The sequence below is a fragment of the Microcebus murinus genome, chromosome 4, assembly GCF_040939455.1.
Source record: "Microcebus murinus isolate Inina chromosome 4, M.murinus_Inina_mat1.0, whole genome shotgun sequence".
Lineage (NCBI taxonomy): Eukaryota > Metazoa > Chordata > Mammalia > Primates > Cheirogaleidae > Microcebus > Microcebus murinus.
In genome coordinates, this window is record NC_134107.1 from 8,871,426 (window position 1) to 8,893,675 (window position 22,250).

A 22,250-nucleotide genomic window follows, 5' to 3' on the forward strand; every position below is an offset into this window, starting at 1 on the left:
GAGTAAAGATCATCAGAGGCCAAAAGGATAGGAAAGTGTGGGTCTGGAGAGGTGAGTTCTGCAGCTGCGGGGTGTTTCCCTGGGGTGGCTGCGCGTCCCCAGTGACCCAGAGCTTGGGTTCCAGTGTGCCGCTCACTCAGGAGACAGGAGAGAAAGTCTGGGCCACGAAAGGTGAGAGGCAATGGAACTGCCATCTCCCAGTAAGTCATCAAATTGACGAACACAGGGAAAGTGGAAAGCTCTTCCTTTGGCAACATACATGCAATGTACAAGAAAGATGATATTGCAGATGTCAAGGGAATGGCACTGTTCAAAAAGGTACGTCCCACAGGTGTTACCGTGGCAAACCTGAAAGAGGCTACAGCGTTTCCCAGCCTGCTGTTGGCACTGTGTGAACAAACTCGTTAAGGCAAGATTCTTCTGTAGAGATTTAATGTGACTATGAGGCACGTTATGCACTCTAAGAGCCAAGACAGCCTCCTGAAACGCACGAAGGAAGTGATCAAAAGAGAAGGAAGCCCAAGAGACAGGTACCTGGGTTCACTGGGAGCACCAGCCTGTCCCACCCAGAGAAGCTCACTTTGTGAGAGCCACTGGGCCGCTGGAACCTATTCCCTGTGAATTAAAAACAAACAAACAAAAAAAAACACCTCCGGGCTGTAAAAATGTCTTTGTTAAGTGGAAGTCTGATATCCCATTCCCTACAGAAATATCTAAAGCAAAAAAAAAAAAAGGTAGTTAGATCATAGAACCCATATGCACTGGAAGGTGACCTCCGCAGAGAGTGAAGTAGAAACAAATCCACTCCGGAAGAGGAGAGCGCAGAGCTACGTCTCTCTCTGGGTGCAAAGGAGAAAATGCGAAGGTCTCTCCCGAGCCTTCTTTGGAGGCTGGAAAGCACAGGGTGAGAACTGACTGACTTGCAGACTCAAAAATGCCTGAGCAAGAGCATCTCTACTCTAAATAGAAAGAAATTAATTGGCCAACTAATATATAGAGAAAAAATTAGCCAGGCATGGTGGCACATGCCTGTGGTCCCAGCTACTCGGGAGGCTGAGGCAGGAGGATTGCTTGAGCCCAGGAGATTGAGGTTGCTGTGAGCTAGGCTGGCGCCACGGCACTCACTCTAGCCTGGGCAACAGAGTGAGACTCTGTCTCAAAACATATAATAAGGCCGGGCGCTGTGGCTCACGCCTGTAATCCTAGCTCTTGGGAGGCCGAGGCGGGCGGATTGCTCGAGGTCAGGAGTTCAAAACCAGCCTGAGCAAGAGCGAGACCCCGTCTCTACTATAAATAGAAAGAAATTAATTGGCCAACTGATATATATATAAAAAATTAGCCGGGCATGGTGGCGCATGCCTGTAGTCCCAGCTACTCGGGGGGCTGAGGCAGAAGGATCACTCAAGCCCAGGAGTTTGAGGTTGCTGTGAGCTAGGCTGATGCCACGGCACTCACTCTAGCCTGGACAACAAAGTGAGACTCTGTCTCAAAAAAAAAAAAAAAAAAAAAAAAAAAAAAAAAAAAAAAAAAAAAAAAAAAAAAAAAACATATAATAATAAAAAATAAAAAAATAAAATTTCAGTGGCAACACTGGAAACTAGAAGAAATACAACAAAGCCTTCAAAAGGCTTAAGGAAAATCATTTCCAACCTGAAGTCCTACTCCCAATCCGATTATATCATCTAAGCATGAGGATGGACGAAGACATTTTTAGAAATGTAAGATCTAAAGAAATTACCTCCCACGCACTGTGTCTCAGGAAGCTACTGGAGAATGTCCTCCACCAAGACAAGGCCGTGAATCCCATCAGGAAGATATGGGATCCAGGAGCCCGGCAATCAGACATGAGAGAGGTGCGTGTGAACGCCGTGGCATGATGATAGAGGGAGAGTCCAAGAGAGGGAACTGTGCAGCAGGCCGAGGACTGACCGATTCAGAGTGGGACAGGCTGGATGGCTCTGGCCAGCCTTCCTCAAGACAAGCCCAACAGTGCCTACCCAGTCTGAGCATGTTGAGAAGACAGAGGAGAGTTCAGGGTTACAATAGTGTTACGTACATAGAAAACTAAGTACTAAATATTATACTAACTTGAAGGAAAAGGTAAAGAAGTACAAGAGGCCGGGCGCAGTGGCTCACGCCTATAATTCTAGCATAGCACTCTGGGAGGCCAAGGTGTGAGAATCGCTCAAGGTCAGGAGTTCAAGACCAGCCTGAGCAAGAGCCAGACGCTGTCTCTACTAAAAATAGAAAGAAATTAATTGGCCAACTAAAAATATATAGAAAAAATTAGCTGGGCATGGTGGCGCATGCCTATAATCCCAGCTACTCGGGAGGCTGAGGCAGGAGGATTGCTTGAGCCCAGGAGTTAGAGGTTGCTGTGAGCTAGGCTGACGCCACGGCACTCTAGCTGGGGCAACAGAGTGAGAGACTCTGCCTCAGAAAAAAAAAAAAAGAAGTACAAGGAAGAAGAATTAATGAAGGCTCAGCAGGGATTAGAGTGCTCAAAGTCAAAAAATATAAATACTTAGTACTAATCTAACCAAGTACAGCTGAAGTATGGGTATGGGAATGGGTGTGTTGGGAGGGGTTTATGTGTGAGTGGCAAGAAGAAATAGAGCTAAATCCATATCTTCCACTGTAAAAACCAATGGACCATGCCACAACTAAAAAGCCAAGACGTAGCCATTCAGTTCTTTTATTTAGATTTATGGAGGCAAATATTAAAAGATTCAGTTAAAAGAGTTGAAATTTTCTGGAGAGCAGAAAATAAGGAACAATTGTCAAAGAACTGCTATTTTTTGTCACAAGTCTTGCATAATGATTTGTCTCTTTAAACTTTATGTGTGGCTGGGTGTGGTGTCTCATGCCTATAATTCCAGCACTTTTGGAGGCTGAAGCAAGACAACTGCTTTGAGGCCAGGAGTCTGAGACCAGCCTGGGCAACATAGCAAGACTTCGTCTCTACAAAAAATTTAAAAACAGCCAGGCATGTGACGTGTGCCTGGAGTCCTAGCTACTTGAGAGGATTGCTTGAGTCCAGGAGTTCAAGTTTACAGTGAGCTATGATTATGCCACTACACTCCAACCTGGGTGACAGAGGAGACCCTGTCTCTAAAAAATAAATAAATAAAAAATAAATAAACTATGTGTGTGTGCCATTTGGATAAAAATAACTAAACTGAATGTGTGAGAGAGAATAAACTAAAAGATAAAGAAATTAGTCCCAGATGCAGCACAAGCAGGCAAAGAGATTTAAAACACACAAGAGAGAGTAAGAGGAACCGTCAGTAGTTAGAGGGGCTAATGCATGTCTGGTAAGTGTTACAGAAAAGGGAGAAAAGAGAAAACAGGGGAGAGGCCTCTTTGGAGTGATGGTGTCCACAAGTTTTCCAGAACTGATGAAAGTGGTGGAAGCTCAGATTGAAAAAACCTAATGAACCCTAAGAAAGATAAATAAAAAGAAAAACCGAAGACTAAAAGAAAATCTTAAGAGCACCAGAGAGAAAGCTAGATTGACAGCTGATTTCTTGGTAGAAATAATGAAAAACAGCAAAATATCTCCAAAGCACTGAGTTGAAAAACTCAATCTAGAATTTTATACCCAGTGAAACTATGTTTACTCACCAAGGTCTGGGCTAAGCACATTTCTTTTCTTGCTTTACTCACTTTTGCTGGGTATTTTATTCACTCTTACCCCTTTAACTTTATGTTGAAGATTTTTAAGCCCATTTTCACCAAACCTGCTCTTTCCCCCAGCTGCAGACCCTAAAATGCTCATTTTCTTCCTCCCCAAACATCATGAAAGGGTGGGTTGTCCATATTTGGCCTTATCATTCCTCATCTCCCATTCATTCCTTAATCTACAGCTTTCGGATTTTCTTCTCCCTTCCATGGACTCTCAATCAACCATCTCCTTACTGGAAAACCCGAGGATCTCTTCACTGAGCTTGAGTGCTCAGCAGCTTTGGACACTATTCCCTTCCAGAACCATATTCCCAGCTTCCCATCAGAAGTCTCCACCTCCAGCTCAACGTGCCACGCTTTCACTCACGACCCTCCGGTGTCCCTCACCCTGCTCAAGTTGCTCTTTCCTCCTGTGCCTTCCCTCCGTTCCTGGTGTCACTGGCCACCCAGGAACATGCTCCTGCATCAGCTCTGACAACTGCCTTGCTCTCTTCCCCACAGCCAAGGGGTTACCAAGTCTACTAATTCTGGCTCAGAAATGTCTTTTATTAATTTTATTTTGACCCAAGTAAATTACATTTATTGTAGAAATGTTTTAAAATACAAATAAGCAAAAAGAAACAAATTACAATCACTCAGAATCTCACTCCCTAGAGATGATCATTTGGCGAATATAGTTCAGATTTTTCTGTAACATATTTTTATTTAATGTATTTTTCTATATACTGAAATATATGTATATTATTTGGTTACACATCATATGTAAACAAAACTAAGACCATTTTCTACACTCTGTTTCAATGTGCTTTTATTACTTGTCAATATATTATCAATATTTCCTATGTAAATAGATTTAAACCATTATAATGGCTACATGTACCCATTCTGTAGCAACATCTTTATTTAATAATTCCCCTCATCCTGAACATTTAGATTGTTTTATACATCTTGGAAATATAAACAGTACTACGTTAGCAGCACTGTTCTCCTTTCTGTTCCTAGGACCCTCCGCTGTCCCTCTCTTGCCACACAGGGCCCTTTGCACGTGCTGCTTCCCTGCCTAGGACAGTCTGAGCCATCCACTTTCCACTCACCTCCACCTGATCAACTCCTCCTCCCCCAGACGCACCTCCCAGGGACGCTCCCCTGACTGCCGTGCGTGGTCAGCACACACCACCCCTCAGCCCGTTACTGCTCTTTTGCCACATTTTCCACATTTCCTCCTAACCTTTATTTGTGTGATTATTTTATTCATGTATGCCTCCCCCTGAGACTGCATGTGCTGGGAGGGCAGGGACCATCACTATCTTGCTCATCGCCATCTTCCCTGTTCCTGAGATCATGGTATTCAAAAATATTTGTGGAATGAATGAATAAACGAGTGAAAAATGCTACAATGCATATGTTTGAAATGTCTCTTAAATCTGTGCTTTTTTCCTTCACTGTTACAATTCTTGCCTTAGTTCAGGTCTTCATCATCTCTTGTGATATGCTCTATTTCTATGCTCTCGTGATAGCCTCCTAACTAACCTCACGTTCAACTTCCTCCACATTGCCATTAGTGCTAATTTTCAAGGTTATTTATCGGCAAATAAATACCAGTAATGAGAAAACACAAAATAAGGTGGTACTGTGCATTCCTGGTGGAGTATAAAACGGCACAACCACCGTGGAAGACTATGGAGTTTCCTTAAAAAATCACCATGTGAGCCAGCAATTCCATTTCTAGGTATATAATCAAAAGAAGTAAAATCAGTGACTCAGACAGGTACTTGTACACTAATGTTCACTGAACCATTATTCACAATAGTTAAAATATGGAACCAACCCAAGTATTCATTGATGGATGAATGGACAAACAAAATGTGGAATATTATATTCAGCCTGAAAAGCGAATGAAGTACTGATACATGCTACAACATGCATGGCACTTTAAAAACATTTGCTAAGTGAAGTCAGCCAGGTGCAAAAGAACAAATATTGTATGATCCCACTTATATCAGGTACCCAGAACAGTCAAGCTCAGAGACAGAAAGTAGAACAGGGGTTACCAGAGGTTGAGGAGAAGGGGTGAGGGAGAGTTATTTAATGGGTGCAGAATTTCTGTTTGGGATGATGAAAAAGTTCTGGAAATGGATAGTGGTAGTAGGTGCATAACATTGTGAATATATTTAATGCCACTGAATTGTACACCTAAAAAGGGTTAAAACAGTAAATTTTATGTTATGCATATTTTACCACAATTTTAAAAAGCCAAGTGCAGAGCAGAAGGTATGGAATGGTGCCATCTGAGTGGAAAAAACAGAACTTAAATAAATAACATTTAAAACTTCAAAAAAATAAGATGGTACAAATAAGTCCACATATATCAATAATCAGACAAAGAATGCAAATGGATTTTAAAAATCTATTAAAATACATGGATCATTAGATTTGCTTTTTAAAAAATCCAGCTGTATTTAGTTTACAGAAGCCACACCTACAACAAAACTATCACACATAAAGTGTAAAAATAAAGGGGTGTTATAGAGTGTAACTTGCTACTAATCAAAGAAAATACAGTGCAGCAACATTAATGTAAGACAAAAAAAGAATTTAAGGCAAAAAGCATCAAGATACAGACGTACGATAATTATCAGTTAATGGAAAAATTCACCAGAAAAGATGTAACAATCATGAATTTGTATGCCGGTCATACAATAGATTCAAAATATATAAAACAAAATGGAATTATAAGGAAAAAACAGACAAATTCACAATCTTGAGTGAGAGATCTTCATACACATTTATCAAAAACAGATAAATCACATAAAATTTAATAAGCAATTAGCATATTTAAACAAAATTAACAAACTTAAGCTAGTGGATAAATAACTGTACCCAATGAATAGAGAAGATACACTTTTTCACATTATTAATAATATAGAATATTCTTAAAAGTGATTGCATTAGGTCATAAAGGAAGTCTTCATTAATTTTAAGAAATCAATGTCATTTAGACCACATTATCTGACCACAGTATAATTAAATTTAAAAGTTAACAATAAAATTATCATTGAATATATATATACACATACACATATATGCATACATACAGATTTGGATACTTTGAAATGTACATCTAAATAACTCATGAGGTAAAGAGAACATTACAATAAAATTACAAAATATTTTGAGCGAATGACAATGAAAGGACCTCCTATCAACTCTTGTAGGATGCAATAAAGTAGTACATAGATGTAATTTATAGCTTTAAATACATTTCCTCAAAAACTAAAAAAAGATCGAAAATAAATAAAGTAAGCAATTAACAAAAAGCTAGCAAAACAAGAGAGTGAAATAGTAAAGATAGCAGGGAGAAAATAGAAAAGAGTGAAATTAATGTAGGGCATGGAAAAGGGAACAGAAACATTAATACAAGCAAGAAAATCAGTACAACCAAAAGCTGGTGCTTTGAGAAGACCTATGAATTAGACAACCTCTTGTGAAACTGATCAAGAGAGAGGAAAGGTGCAAATAAGTAACAGTAGAAATTAAAATTAGAAACTTATACAATGTTTAGGCTTCTGTGACTTGGGCTATGTAAAAAAAGAAAATTTTAAAGGGAACTATAACTATAGCTACAGAGGTAATTTAAAAATAATATAAGAATATATAAATAGGAACATATGAGTAGATTTGAAAATTTTGAGAATTCAATGATTTTCAAGAAAAAATATAAAATATCAAAATTGACTCAAGAAGAAATATAGGCAAAAAGAAATAGACGATGCGAACAGAGCAGAGAGGGATTCGAAGATGTGGGCCTAAGGGCAAGACAGATGTGGCCAGGGATCCCATGGCTACCGGAAGCTGCAAGAGACAAGGATTGGATGTTTCCCGGAGACTCTGAGACTCGGCAGGGAGTGTGAGCACTCTTTTCTGCTCAGTGACACAGATTTCAAACTTGTGGGCTCCACAAGAATACATTTCTGCTGTTTTAAGCAAGAAGAAGAAGAAGAAGACGAAGACGAGGACGAGGACAAAGAAGACAAAGAGGAAGAAGAAGAAGAAGAGGAAGAGGAGAGGAAGAAGAAGAAAAAGAAGAGGAAGAGGAAGAAGAGGAGGAGGAGGAGGAAGAGGAAAAAGAGGAAGAGGAAGAAGAAGATAAGGAAGAGGAAGAAGAGAAAGAGGAAGAAAAAGAGAAAGAGGAAGAAGAGGAGGAGGAGGAGGAAGAAGAAGAAGAGGAGGAGGAAGAAGAGGAGGAGGAAGAAGAAGAGGAGGAGGAAGAGGAGGAGGAAGAGGAAGAGGAGGAGGCAGAAGAGGAGGAAGAAGAAGAAGAGGAGGAAGAAGAGGAAGAAGAAGAGGAAGAAGAAATATGGGACTCAAAGAAAACAATAACTGCTAAGGAAAGTGAATGAGTAATCCATCACCTTCCCACTCCAACCCCAAAGACAGCAGACCCAGGGAGTTTTTCAGGCAAGTTTTACCTAACCTTCAATGAACAAATACAGTCTACCTTACCCAAATTTTTTCAGAGACTAGAGAAAAAGAAAGATGCCAGTGGGGTAGGGATGGGAAGCCTAGCTAACACATTTTCATTAGACAACACAACACCAATACCAAAATGAAATAAAGAAAATATGAGAAAGGAAAATTACAGGTCTGTCTCACTCATAAACAAAGATGCAAAAATCCTAGAAAACTAAATCCTACAGTGCAAACAAAAGATAAGACTAGCACATCATAGTCAAATTGGGCTTAATCCCTGGCATGTAAGGGTGGATTAGGCTGGGTGCGGTAGCTCACACCTATAATCCTAGCGCCTGTAATCCTAGCACTCTGGGAGGCCGAAGCAGGAGGATTGCTCAAAATCAGGAGTTCGAAACCTGCCTGACCAAGAGTGAGACTCCATCTCTACTAAAAATAGAAAGAAATTAATTGGCCAACTAAAAATATATAGAAAAAATTAGCCGGGCATGGTGGCGCATGCCCGTAGTCCCAGCTACTTGGGAGTCTGAGGCAGGAGGATTGCTTGAGCCCAGGAGTTTGAGGTTGCTGTGAGCTAGGCTGACGCCACGGCACTCACTCTAGCCTGGGCAACAAAGCAAGACTCTGTCTAAAAAAAAAAAAAAAAAGGAAAGACAGGTGATATGCTGTGCCTCCACTTCCAGGCACATTGTATCCTGGAATTTTAGCATCTTGGTGGTTGAAAGACCTAAGATGACATATATTCTAAACTCATTCTTACTTCATTGGCCATCCTGACAATAAAACACTTAAACAATAACATCCTGCTATAAAACACTTAAAAACGTTGAATTAAATATTTAAAACATTTTTGATGCATACTTTAGCTGGTAAAAAATTAAGGAAACCCCTCAGAGGCCAAAAAATATTATAAAAGAGAAGCAAAAATTCAGAGGGGCAAGCTAGCCTGCCGCTGCCTTAGGGCATCTGCTGATCCCAATAACTGAAACCTTTGGCTATAAGTGCCACCCAGAGGAAGAAGCAGAACTACATCTGTAACCATCGCAAGCACTATTAAGAACATTTACAAAGGGCCAGGCAATGAATGGCTTAAATGCTTTACACATCTTAACCCAAAGCTGAGGGCACACTCAGGGGGGAAGTCTGCTCCAGGATCTACACAGAAATCTACAAAAGTGCAGGGGCTACCCTCCAGGAGAGAGTGACCTAGGAACAGGTGCCCCACAAACAAATGGCAAGGACATGTGCCTATGGGTGCTGGCCAGAGGGAGGCGGGGGCTCACTTCAGTCTGATATCTGAATTCACACTACATGGCCTAAAAAATTTTTTTAGCCAAAAACTTAAAGTTGTCCAAGTTGAAAGTGCAACCAAGCTCCAGTTAGAAGCAAATAAACTTTCTCTGAAGGAACGCGTCTTCAAGACAAGCCTCAGAGAATTCCCACATGCAAAGTCCCAGTGATTATCATTCACGATACGAAAATCACAACACACATGCAACAACAAACCATGAAGAGCAAACACTCCAGAGAAGAAATAAACACTAGAGTCAGACAAGCAGAGACTTCAAATATTAGAATTATAAGCTGTAGAATATAATTAATATTTTTAAATATAAAAGAAATCAAAAGTATGAGTAAGCAACAAGAGACTACAAAAACTGATCATCCAAATCTGACCTTGTATTCCCCCATTTCTCTCCCTCTCCTCAGGCCTCCCTGTTCTTAATATTCTTGAAAATTTTTGAGATCAACAATATTGAAATTAGGCCAAATAATAACCCAATAATGGCCTCTAAGTATTTAAGAGAAAGGAAGAGTCCCTTGTCTCTCATTTTAAATCAAAAGCTAGAAATGATCAAGCTTGGTGAGGAAGGCATGGCAAAAGCTGAGACAGGCCAAAAACTGGGCCTCTTGAGCCAAACAGTTAGCCAAGTTGTGAATGCAAAGGAAAAGTTCCTGAAGGAAATTAAAAGTGTTAATCCAGTGAATACACAAATTTTAAAAAGGCAAAACACCCTTATTGCCAAGGCAGAGAAAGTTTAAGTGGTCTTGATAAAAGATCAAACGAGCCACAACGTTCCCTTAAACCAAAGCCAAATCCAGAGCAAGGCCCTAACTCTCTTCGATTCTGTGAAGGCTGATAAAGATGAGGAAGCTGCAGAATAGAAGTCTGGAGCTAGCAGAGGTGGGCCCATGACATTTAAGAAGCCATCGCAGAGGTGCAAGGTGCAGCAGCAAGTGCTGTAGAAGCTGCAGAAGTTACCCAGAAGATCTAGCTGAGATCATTGATGAAGGTGGCGGCACTAACAACAGATCCTCCATGTAGACAAAACAGCCTTATATTAGGAAACACTGCAACCTAGGACTTTCACAGCTAGAGAGAAAGTCAATGTCTGGTTTCAAATCTTCAAAAAATAGGCTGATTCTCTTGTTAGAGGACAGTGTAGCTGGTGACTTTAAGTTGAAGCCAATGCTCATTTGCCATTCTGAAAATCCTAGGTCCTTAAGAATTACGCTAAATTGACTCTGCCTGTGCTCTATAAATGGTACAACAAAGCCTGGGTGATAGCACATCTGCTAACAGCATGACTGAATATTTTAAGCCCACTGCTGAGACCTACTGCTCAGAAAAAAAGATTCCTTTCAAAATATTGCTGCTGACAATGCTCCTCATCACCCAAGAGCTCTGATGGATATGTACAAGGAGATTAATGCTGTTTTCATGCCTGCTAACACACAACCATCCTGTAGCCCATGGATCAAGGATTAATTTCAACTTCTAAGTCTTATTATTTAAGAAATTCATTTTGCAAGGCTATAGCTGCCATAGTTGGCAATTCCTCTGATGGATCTGGGCAATGTAAATTGAAAACCTTCTGGAAAGGATTCACATTCTAGATGCCATTAAAAACATTCATGATTCATGGGAGGAGGTCAAAATATCAACATTAACAGGAGTTTGGAAGAAATTTATTCCAACCTTCATGGATGACTAAGGGGTTCAAAACTTCAGTGGAGGAAGTAACTGAAGATGAGGTCGAAATAGCAAGAGACCTTGAATTAGAAAGGAAGCCTGAAGATGTGGCTGAATTGTTGAAATCTCATGATAAAACTTTAATGGATCAAGAGGTGTTTCTTATGGATGAGCAAAGAAAGTGTTTACTTGAAATGAAATCAACTCCTGAGGCCAGGTGTGGTGGCTCATACCTATAATCCTAGCACTAGGAGGCTAAAGCAGGAGGATTGCTTGAGGCCAGGAGTTCAAGACCAGCCTGGGCAACACAGCGAGACCCCCATTTGTACAAAAATTTTTTTAAATTGTTAAACAGGTGTGGTGGCATGTGCCTGTAGTCCTAGTTAGTTGGGAGGCTGAGACAGGTGGATGGCTTAAGCCCAGGAATTCACGGTTATAGTGAGCTATGACTGTGCCACTGCAATCCAGCCCGGGTGACAGAGTGAGACGCTATAGAAGAAAAGGAAAGGAAAGGAAAGGAAAGAGAAAGAGAAAGAAAGAAAGACTTCTGGTGAGATGCCATGAAACTGTTGCAATGACAACAGACAATTTAGAATATCATATAAACTTAGTTGATAACGCAGTGGCAGGGTCTGAGAGGATTGACTCCAATTTTTAAAAAATTTCTACTAGGGGTAAAATGTTACCAAACAGCATCACATGCTACAGAGAAATCTTTCATGGAAGGAAGAGTCAGTCAATGTGGCAAACTTCACTGTTGTCTTATTTTCAGAAATTGCCACAGTCGCCCCAACCTTCAGCAACCACCACCCTGACCAGTCAGCAGTTGTCACATCCAGGCGAGACCCTCCACTAGCAAAAGGATTACGACTTACTGAAGGCTCAGGTGACTGTTAGCATTTTCTAGAAATAAAGTATTTTTAAATTAAGGTATGTACCTTGCATTTTTATACATAAAAATGCTGTTATGTCTAAAACAATACTTAATAGACTACACACTGGGAAACCAAGAACGCTGTGTGACTTGCTTTCCTGTGACAGTGCTCTGTGGCAGTGCTCTGGAACCTGCGCTATCTCCAAGGTGCGCCTATGTAAAAAATGTCCTTTTACAAAAGGGAGTTTTATAGTTGATGCTTTAAAAAACTAATTATGAAGCAAATCAATGTTTAAATATATAAAAATGATTGAGAAAGGGATATTCAACAGTGAAGGAAAGGTAGAAATGAACTACTTTAAAAATCTTAAAATCATTTTTAATAATCAATATTCAATAAAATAATCACAAAACAGTTAACTACCTTTTTATTAAGTTTACAACAACACCATTTTAATCATACAGATTAATTTTACCATTTAAAAATAATTTCCAACTCTTTATGGCTAATGGAACAACTACCACCCAAGGCTAAAGTATATTATTTAAGGTTTCAAGGGTAAGGGACCAAGAGGGCAGTTTCAGCTGTACTTGGAGGAGGAAGACACGGTGTGAAACCCTCATCTACCGCAGCGCGAGGCCGCAGACAGTCTCTACAGGTGTGGAGGCAGTCCTCAAAGAGGCTGAAAACAGAGGGCGGTGAAAGTGGAAGCTTCGGGCGGGGGGGGGGGGGGGGGGGGAAGAGCTTTTGGGAAGAAGTAGAGCAGGTTAATATCACTTTCAGGGTTATAATAACCCCAACTAGGGAAATTGGTTTTTACCCATGGGTATGTATCACTTTGATTTTTAAAAAATACAATAATGTGTTTTTCACTCTGTTGAAAGCCAATTAATACTATTCCCTCTTGACTTCTATCCAGCAGGGACACCCTTAAAGGAGGACTAATGCACTCTAAGAAAGTTATATTCTAGGCCGGGCGTGGTGGCTCATGCCTGTAATCCTAGCACTCTGGGAGGCCAAGACGGGTGGATTGCTCCAGGTCAGGAGTTCGAAACCAGCCTGAGCGAGACCCCGTCTCTACTTAAAATAGAAAGAAATTAATTGACCAACTAAAAATATATACACAAAAAATTAGCCAGGCATGGTGGTGCATGCCTGTAGTCCCAGCTACTCGGGAGGCTGAGGCAGTAGGATCGCTTGAGCCCAGGAGATTGAGGTTGCTGTGAGCTAGGCTGACGCCACGGCACTCACTCTAGCCTGAGCAACAAAGTGAGACTCTGTCTCAAAAAAAAAGAAAGTTATATTCCATTGCCTTGTGAACATGACTTAGTTGTGGGGAGTAAAAAGGTAAAGGAACCGGAAGCTATTAATGGCCATCCTGCCATCAGCTGTCCCGTGGCGTTTCCAACATTCAGAGAGGTATGTGGCCTGCATTCACAGACTAAACCAATGGCAGCTCAAGTCAGACAGTCAACCCTAGACTTCGGCATTACTTTTTTAAAAATCAATTTGTTTTTTCAGTTTTGTTTTGTAAACCAAGTTTCACGGACTCCTGGATTTTTACCCACGTCTGCACCCCCACATCACTGTCCCATCAATGGAGCTCTCAGTGACTTCAGCAGGAGCTCTGCAATGGAAAAATCACGTGGAGACTGTGGTTAGGGTCGTTAGACATCAGGTCTAGGGCACATTCTCCCCTTCCACACGTAACTTAAGGTAAAGCAGACATGGGGGCAGAAAGTGAGCCGCCCACAGCAAGAGCTGTGAGCAAGGCAGGCCACACGAGTAACGGACGCCAACTCTGGCAGTGTGGACGAGGAAACGAGCTCAGAGTGCCGCTAAGCACGGTGATCAGGCCCCTCCTGTTTCAGCCACACTGTCTACTTCCCGCCCAAGATTCCGCTTAACAATCTGCCCCACCGCCCCCCTAACCGGGCCTCCTGGGAGTTGGCACTCCTGGGGGAGAATTTTCCTGAGAAAATTTCAACATAGAGTAAACCAATTCATCAAATTTTAACAATATAGGATTTGGAAATGTTACAGTTAATGCTCAACAATAATGGCATGTTTGGCACTAGTCTGCAGGGCTAGAGAACGTAAACCAAAACCCAAGAAAATTACACTACTTGCAGTGTGGGCAGTATCACTTAGTTGGCCAAGATAATACCAAAAAATCTGAACCGGGTTCATGCATAAGTGGCTTTTTTTCTTGCTGTTCTGGTGTACAGTGAGCATTAGGACATGGTTGTTGAGAATTAACTATGACATGTACAGTGCTAGCCATTCTGGTTTGTCTAGACTGTGCTCCGCTTACTGACTGACTTCTAAACAACCTTATTTCATATTTAATAATGAAGGATTTGTGATTACTTACAATTTCAGACACTGGGATTTGGTACAGTTACATGGCTTTTTAGACTTTGTGTCCCATGAACTAAGAGTTACTCTATAAAGATTAAAAAAGAAAATGTATTCAGATGGTTACTCTTTAAAAAGAGAATCAGCTAAGCATCTGGTGTTTTTGAACAAATACTGAGAATCTCAACGCCAGACAGTTATAGGTATTATTTATAGGTGCCTGACCATGCAATGGGAGGTTTACATGTGATGGAGCTAGCCTCACCAAATCTGGCCAGTGTAGACCCAGGGCTTCAGTGGTGGGTGGGGAGTGGGACCCTACTGCACTTCTCAAAAAATCTCCCTGGAGTTTCTTCCCTGACCTGTTTAAACCTCTATTTTGTGTGCCCCTTCCACCACCAAACAGCTATTTTTTTCCCCTAAAATCTGAACAGTAATGGGAAGTATGTGTTAAAGAACAACAGATAAACCATCATTCATATTTTATTTTACCAATGTTACAGCTGTCCGCACTATAATGTTACCAACAATATCAAAGCAGGTTCCAGTGTATCATGTGATCATTAGGGACCTTCCTCATTTTTAGAGGAGATTATTACCATTCCCTCCTAACTACATGTGGGGATTAGCGCAGAAGTCATCTTCAGGGGCATCAGAGGAGGAGAAACAAACTCCTTCTCTAAGGTGTCTCTGGATGTTGCTAAATGTGAGGGCGCTGTAGGTTAAACAGTGGGAGAAGGTCCCAAGCCTTGCTCAGAAGTGATGCTCACTGAGGGAACAGAGAACATTTGCAAGGCAATAAGTTTACTAGTTACTGTGGTGAAGGAGGAGCACACGTACAGAAACCCCAGCTGTGATGAGGGCTCTCCTGGCACTGGCGTGGCGTGTGCCTGTCCCATTCGGCAATGTGCTCCTGAGACTGTGCATGCCGGCTTCTCGCCTGCAAGGCACTGGCCACCTCTGAGCAAGGACGCATCTTGCTCTTGGGTTTCCTACAGAAACTAGAACATGCGTGGCACAAGACTAAGGCTTACTGACAGTCTCGTGTCACCACACAGAGCACAGGAATCGCTCCGTGCTGTTTGCTGTCTGGTTATGATGAATACAAATATCCCGAAGAGAAGCAAGCCCTCTTGCCCTGTGCTCTGTGCCCCCATGTGCTCGGCTGTCTCAGCTAACTGTCTGGAGTGACGCCAGTCCTAAATCATCTTAGCTCGGCCTGCCCTCCTCTCTGCTCTGGCGTGGGCTCCACTGTGCTTGAGCGGTTGCTCTTCCACCACTGTTCTCACCATCTGTGCTTCTGCTCAGGGACTCATCCCCACCCCTCAATGAAAACAGCTCATGGTGCCTGGACACATGGACAAGCTGCTAATTGTTACTTCTTCTGAGATTTCTCCCATTTTTAAGATAATGTCCCCAAACTATGTCACTGAGTACAGTATTAATTTAGTATTCATATAGTTTGGTTTCTCCGTCATAGATAGGAAAGTTGCAGCTTTCTGCCTTCATGGGTGTCTGGAGGTGGCAGGTCTAGCTATCCCACCCCCGATCTCTCTACCGGTGGGTCAGACCTGGGCCTGTCCAGGGGAGGGGCTCTGACACCTACTTAACTGCTCTTGCCCTCTCAAACCTTCCCTGAACTGGGGCCCAAGGTGGCCTGACACACCCTGTCCGGAGCTGGCCAGGAGTGATAAGTGCTTCAGAGGACACCAAAAGTCACTATCTTTTTAATTTATGCTGCCTGTCCTGGAGGAATCCACCAACTAACTGGGGACATGAAACATATACAATTGAAAAATTAGAGAACATAAGATTAGTATATAATCAACGGTCAAATTGCTTTTATACTGATTGTTAATGCTACAAAAATTCAGAGACAGGATAGTTCAATACAGATGAAAGAAGTTAAAACAAAATACTTTCGAAGGAAGTAGAACTTGACATCAACTTTTAAGGTTGTAAAGTTTCTTTGTTATTGGTCAAAAGGATGTTTAGTTGAAATAACAGCATGAGCAAAGACACTGCAGTAGGAATGAGCAGAGTGCGTGAAGGATAGAGAGGGACCAGCTGACTGCAGCACAACTAAATGGGAAAAAAGCTTCCCCGGCTACAGATGTATTTGACTATTCTCTTGGTGCCAATCTAAGAATTAAAGAGTTAGAAGATTTAGAAGAGATCTGGACCACTCTGCCTCAGGAAAGCATTATAAATAAATTATATACCACAATGAGATAAACCTCATCTTTAAGAAAAAAATTTTCCAGAGAAACAGAATCTTCAATATTCTTTATTATGAACTCCTAGTCTCAAGCAAGCTTCCCACCTCAGCCTCTCAGAGTGCTGGGATTAAAGGTGTGGGCCACTGCGCCCAGCCTTAAATTATGATGTTCATTATGTTACCAAAAACAATAGTATCAACAATGTATCAGAATTCAAATTAATTAACTGATTGATAATCGGATTATTAAAGCTATACAGAGTGACAGGACATGAGCTTTTATTAAAAGGGTTTTTATTAATATGATGAGCTAGTTAATAAGTTAGCCAGTTCACCACCCAACTCCATAAAGAATGATGACTGGGCCAATTCATGCGTGCGGACTGCCAGCCTTGAGGCCCACGTGGCCTGCTGCTGTGTCTCTGCTAGGTTAGGTATTTTGAACCATGCTGGGCCGACAGAGTTTCTTTTCTAAGAGGTGAAAAGGGAACACTCTCAGTTGGGAACTCATGCAGAGTGAAACCACCAGAAACAGTTCTCTGAATGCTCCCTTACTACAAAACTAAACTGGTAGATTCCAGTATACCATCAGTCCTATGGATGTTGAGATGAAAATTATGGGGCCACTTCAGTGGGGCAAAATCAAATCAAGTAATTAATTGCATCAAAAAATACAAGCACAAAGCTCATGTTGTTTCTGGCACATCATTTATAATAGAACTCTTTTTTAACCTGCATAATTACTTCAAAATAAAGAAAACTATGTGACTGAGAAAAATCTAGTATGGACTGGGAAGGAGGAGGAGGTGAGGAAGAGGGGAGGAGGAGGGGGAAAGAAGGAAAAGAAAAAATACGCCGCAGTGCAGACGCCCTCATTACTGCTCCTGGGGGGCAATGTCCATCAGCTGGACCACGCGGAGCCTCCCGTGGCAATGTAACTGTGAGAGCACGTCCCTGAAGTACTGGGAAAGTCAAATCCCCTCGAATGTCCTAGGTACGATAAAGCACCCAGCAATGCAGAACTGTTGACCAGAAGCCCCCAGATTACAAGAAAGATAAAGTGAGTATCTTCAGGATCGTAACATTTTATATCATCCTGTGTAACCAAAGATGCGATGCTATCAGCAGAGTCGGAAGTTACTTAAGTCATTTTTGTTTTGTCCAGAAATGTGGGCAGCCTGGATGAGATGACCAATTACACTCACACTAGCTGCATCCTCACCGATCCATCCCCCAAGGACAGTGAGGCAAGGGAACTGGCTCCTCCCAGTCTTCTTCCACCAAATTAACTGAAAGTCACCGGCTGACCTGGCACAGTATTACAACCAGCTCAAAGAGCAGCTGCTAAAACCAAAGCAGCAAATCACGTGAGCAACTACCACCCTCCAGCGACAGTGCCGAGGCGAAAGTGCTGATCCAATCCTAGTGTGTCTCCACAGCCCTTCCCAGTGGTTCACCTCACAGCCTTCATTCCTGCCCCAAACCACTCTCCTGTCCCTTACCAAGGCCACCAGGAAGCCCTGTCCCACAGCAGAGCACTGCAGCAGGCTGCCAAGCACAGAGGCCGCAGTCCACTTTTCTGAAGTGCTTTACCTGCTGTCTTTCAGGCATGAGATTGTGGGCCGAAAAACCCTTGGAGACAGGAACAGACTGATATCCATAATCAACTCCAGGGCTCAATGAACAGAGTTGCCCAGACCACCATTAGTATACCAGTGTTAACATGGCAGAGTTTCAACCAGCTTGGTTAGTTTACAATTAGTTACAATTATAAACACAACTTTAAAATCACAAGACAAAGTCCCAGTGCAGCCCACGTCCACTTGGAGATTGTGAGTCTACACTCACTCACGAGCACCTGCCATACAGCAGGAGCTGACTTAGCACGGGAGGCAGTAGGCAGGGGCAGCTCACAGGGCCCTCTGCAGACCTCCGTCAACGTTAAGTGGCTGCCACTTCATTACTTATATTGATGACAGCACAGTTTGAATCAATGAGAAACCAAGACCGAGCTATAAATGGCAACAAGCCTCTGCTACTGACACAGGACAGCAGGTAGTAGAATGGAGACTACAGATCAGCCTTTCCAGCAACAATAAAACCGGACACGTATGGCAAGTGTTAGTGGCATTGCTTAAGGTAAAAAATAATTTTTCAAAAGTCATGAAGGTTTGCAGGTAAAACTAATATTATAACAAAAGAAAATCACAGTTGTATCCAAAAGCCTCTTAAACTCTTATGTTAAAGTAAGTAGCAATTTATTGCTTTTAATCCTTACCCAGCCAAAGTTATTTTCGGCGGTCCTGGAAGAGTTGATCCCGGGGGGAAAGCCGATCCGTTGACTACCGATGGTAAGGCTCCATTATCAAGCTGTACAAAGCCAAAAGCAAGAATATTTTGAATCAGCATGTGTTTTTGTTTTTCTTTTTTATATACATATTTTTAGTTGGTCAATTAATTTCTATTTTTTTTTTAGTAGAGACGGGGTCTCATTCTTGCTCAGGCTGGTTTCGAACTCCTTACCTCGAGCAATCCGCCCGCCTCGGCCTCCCAGAGTGTTAGGATTACAGGCATGAGCCACCGTGCCTGGCCTAGCATGTGTTTTAAAAGTTCCAGCCCACCAGCCCCTAGGTACACATAAAAATGACTCTTTTTCTTCTAGTGGTTTACATCACAATTCCTTGACAGCCATGTCCAGGCTTGTTACAACAATGAATCTACTAACAGTTGAGCAGGCTCTAGATCCAGATCATCTTACAGACCTGCCTGGCCACAGGATGTCCTGGGCGTGCCGAAGCCCCAGACCATGGGGGCAAAGACGGAAGCGTGAGGGGGATGCAAGGCCCCTAGCCACAAGCCAGCAAGCAGTACACACGGCTGTCGGTCAGCTGCCCGGGGATATTGTAATGGAACACTTTCATTTAATGAACTACCAATTGTGAAACAAATTCAATTACAAATTTCCATAAACTAAAAATGTTCTTATTATTCTTAGTTTAACATAAGAGATCTTGACACTTGAAGTCTCACTGGAAACTACTATTTTTCATCTATTCAAAAAAATATTTTGTAATCAGTTTTGAACAAATTCAAAAGCAATGTTATAATCTCTGCATTAGCCATGTCCTTTGCTCTCTCAGTTCTTGTTTTTTCCTTTGTCATTAGCTTGAAGAAGTTAAAAGTATTGGATAAAATTAAGTTTTGAGATTTGCAGGTATCACAGTTAAACATCCTATCCTTGCCTTCTCCGCCCTCCAAAATTGGAAATTCAATAATAAGCTTTATTTAAGAAGTATAGTCTTAGAAAAAACACACACATTTTATTCATTGTCCTCACTTTCTCTCTTCTGCCCTCTGTTTAACTTGTGTGCAATCCCCACCTGTTAGGGCTGGAAGACATTGAGAAACCGACCTGGGTCCAACTCACTTATGAACAAGTCAGAGTCCTGAGTCCCCGGAGTTTCTCACCCAGGACCACTCCCAAGTGCTCCCCCTCACTCTCTCAATGAGTGCGGCGGGATGTTCACAAGGTACGGAGACTGGTGTCTTTTTCGCAGTCCCCCAGGCATCTAATTGCTAGGCCTATGTCTCCAAGCGGCAGTCTGAAGAATTCTGCATTCTCTTGGAGAAGGGATCTCATAGTTCTCAGGGTTGAGGCAATTATTTGCATAAACCAGGTAAAATTACTGCCCTGCCCCCGCCTTTCCTTATTTAAAGCAGAGAAAAAGAGATGCCTTTTGAGTACTGCATAGGTCATAAATCTAGGGCAACTTTATGCTAGAATCCGTGAGTTTTCTTTAGCAAAGCGTGGCCACCCAGAAGTAAAGAAATAATAAACTCTGAAGTGGGCAGATTCTGATTCTGTGGGTCTGAATCTCAGGGCTGGGGTGGGACCCGAGGTTCTGTGTTTCTTACCAGCTCCCGATAACGTGGATGCTCCTAGTGCGTGCGCCCACTTTGAGTGGCGAGGTGCTAATGAGTAGACAGAATTGGGGGTCTGCCTAGGAAACAGAGCCTCAAGGGATGCAGCAAATACTGTGCTGCAAGGATCGTCCCTGAGGTCCACACTGGATAAGAAGTTGGGGGAGCCAAAATGGGGAGAGTGATAGTCAAGGAAAGACGGGGAGGTGGTGGAAAGACAAGAGGTTGTGGTCAATCAGGTGTTTCTAGTGCAAGGTCCTAGAGGTGGAGGAGTAAGTGCCACGTGTGCCTTCCCGACAGGTGGCTGGAACAGTGAAGAATGCCAGTGGTGAGGAAGAGCAGGGGCAGAGGTTTCCATTCAGTCCCAACACTGGTTCCACGCCAGGTGCTCACATCACAGCTCAGACTCGTTCATCTACCACACTGCTTACCACTCTTTTCTCCTGGCCAATATATTATTTGAGAAATCTTTAATTTACTCATTCAACAAATATTTAATTCTATTTACACTTACTCCCTCAGAGTCCTCATCTATTCACCTGGCTTTAAGCCAGCTCTGCACTGGGGACTCCTAGCCTCACCTCTCCAGCCCACATCTTCCCTTTCTGCACTCCTACACATCTCCATCTGCATGTCCAAGACATCTCAGATTTAATATGTCCAAATGGAACTCCTGGACCCCTTCACAAAACCTGCACTGTCTCATCTGTGTGGATGGAAACTCCACCTTTCCATTTATTCCTACTGAAAAACTTGGGGGCATCCTTGACATCTCTTTCCCACATCCAATCCATCAACAAATCCTGTTGGCTCAACCTTCAGCGTACCCTGAGAAGCTGCTCGCTGCCACCTGCACTGCTACCGCCTGGTCTGAGGCAGCATCAGTTCTCAGTGAGATTACTGCAGTATCAGGCTTGCCTGCTTTCACCTCGCCCCCACCTCCCCACCAACCAGTCCCTTTGCAAGTGGATCCTACCACTGTCTTTGACTTCCTCCTTTACTACCCTCTCCTGGCTCACTCCATCCCAGCCTCACTGGCCTCCTCGCTGCCACCACAGCAGGCATGACCCTACTGAGGCCTGTGCTACTTCCTCTGCCTAGAATGTTCTTCCACATGATAATCACATGGCTCATTCCCTCATCTCTTTCAAGATTTTGCTCAAATGTCACCTTCTCAATGAAGCTGTGACCACCCTGTTTCAACATGAAAACTGCTTTCTTCCCCACCAAACTCCCATCATCCCAATCCCCCTCCTCTGCTCTCCCAACATAGGATACAATTGACTTACTAGACTTGCTAATTGTCTCTTGCACTAAAATATAAGTTGCAGGAGGGTAGTGTTGTGTCTTTTGTTTTCCGGGCTTCACTTAGCTCACTGATGTAACCCAAGTGCTCAGAAGAGCCCCTGCCCTGTTGATGGGGGATTGAGTGCCCTGCACGTGCCAAGCTTTGTTCCAGTTCTCTTTACAGACACACCTGGCCTCTGTCCCTGTGGAGCTTGCATTCCCACGGGTGGATGCAGACAAACCAACCACTCAATAAACATAAGACAGTGATAGTGTTGTGCAGAGAGGGAGACAAGTGCTGAGATAGTGACTGGCTGTCTACACTGGGGAGTTAGGGAAGGTTCTTCTGGGGAGGTGACACTTTATAGCAAGACTTGGGAAAAAGAGCATATTTGTCTTCTACTTATATGTGATATATGCCTGTTATGGTGTAATCATAAAATCAAACTTTCAAACGGCGTTT

The 22,250-nt window shown here is 42.5% G+C and overlaps 1 protein-coding gene across 2 annotated transcripts in view; it reads right to left on the reverse strand.

Moving 5' to 3' along the window:
• Positions 1-22,250, reverse strand: part of TESMIN (testis expressed metallothionein like protein) — a 42,874-nt gene that overhangs the window by 11,238 nt on the left and 9,386 nt on the right. Inside the window, exons 6-8 of one of the 2 annotated variants that reach the window (XM_076001711.1) lie at positions 18,858-18,949; positions 14,378-14,449; positions 13,536-13,630 (exon numbers count right to left, since the gene is read on the reverse strand). In XM_076001711.1, coding sequence (XP_075857826.1) covers positions 13,564-13,630; positions 14,378-14,449; positions 18,858-18,949 — 231 coding nt within the window. In that variant the 3' untranslated portion in view covers positions 13,536-13,563. Of the gene's footprint in view, positions 1-13,535; positions 13,631-14,377; positions 14,450-18,857; positions 18,950-22,250 lie in introns of those variants that run through there. The other variant, XM_076001710.1, reaches the window with a different exon arrangement.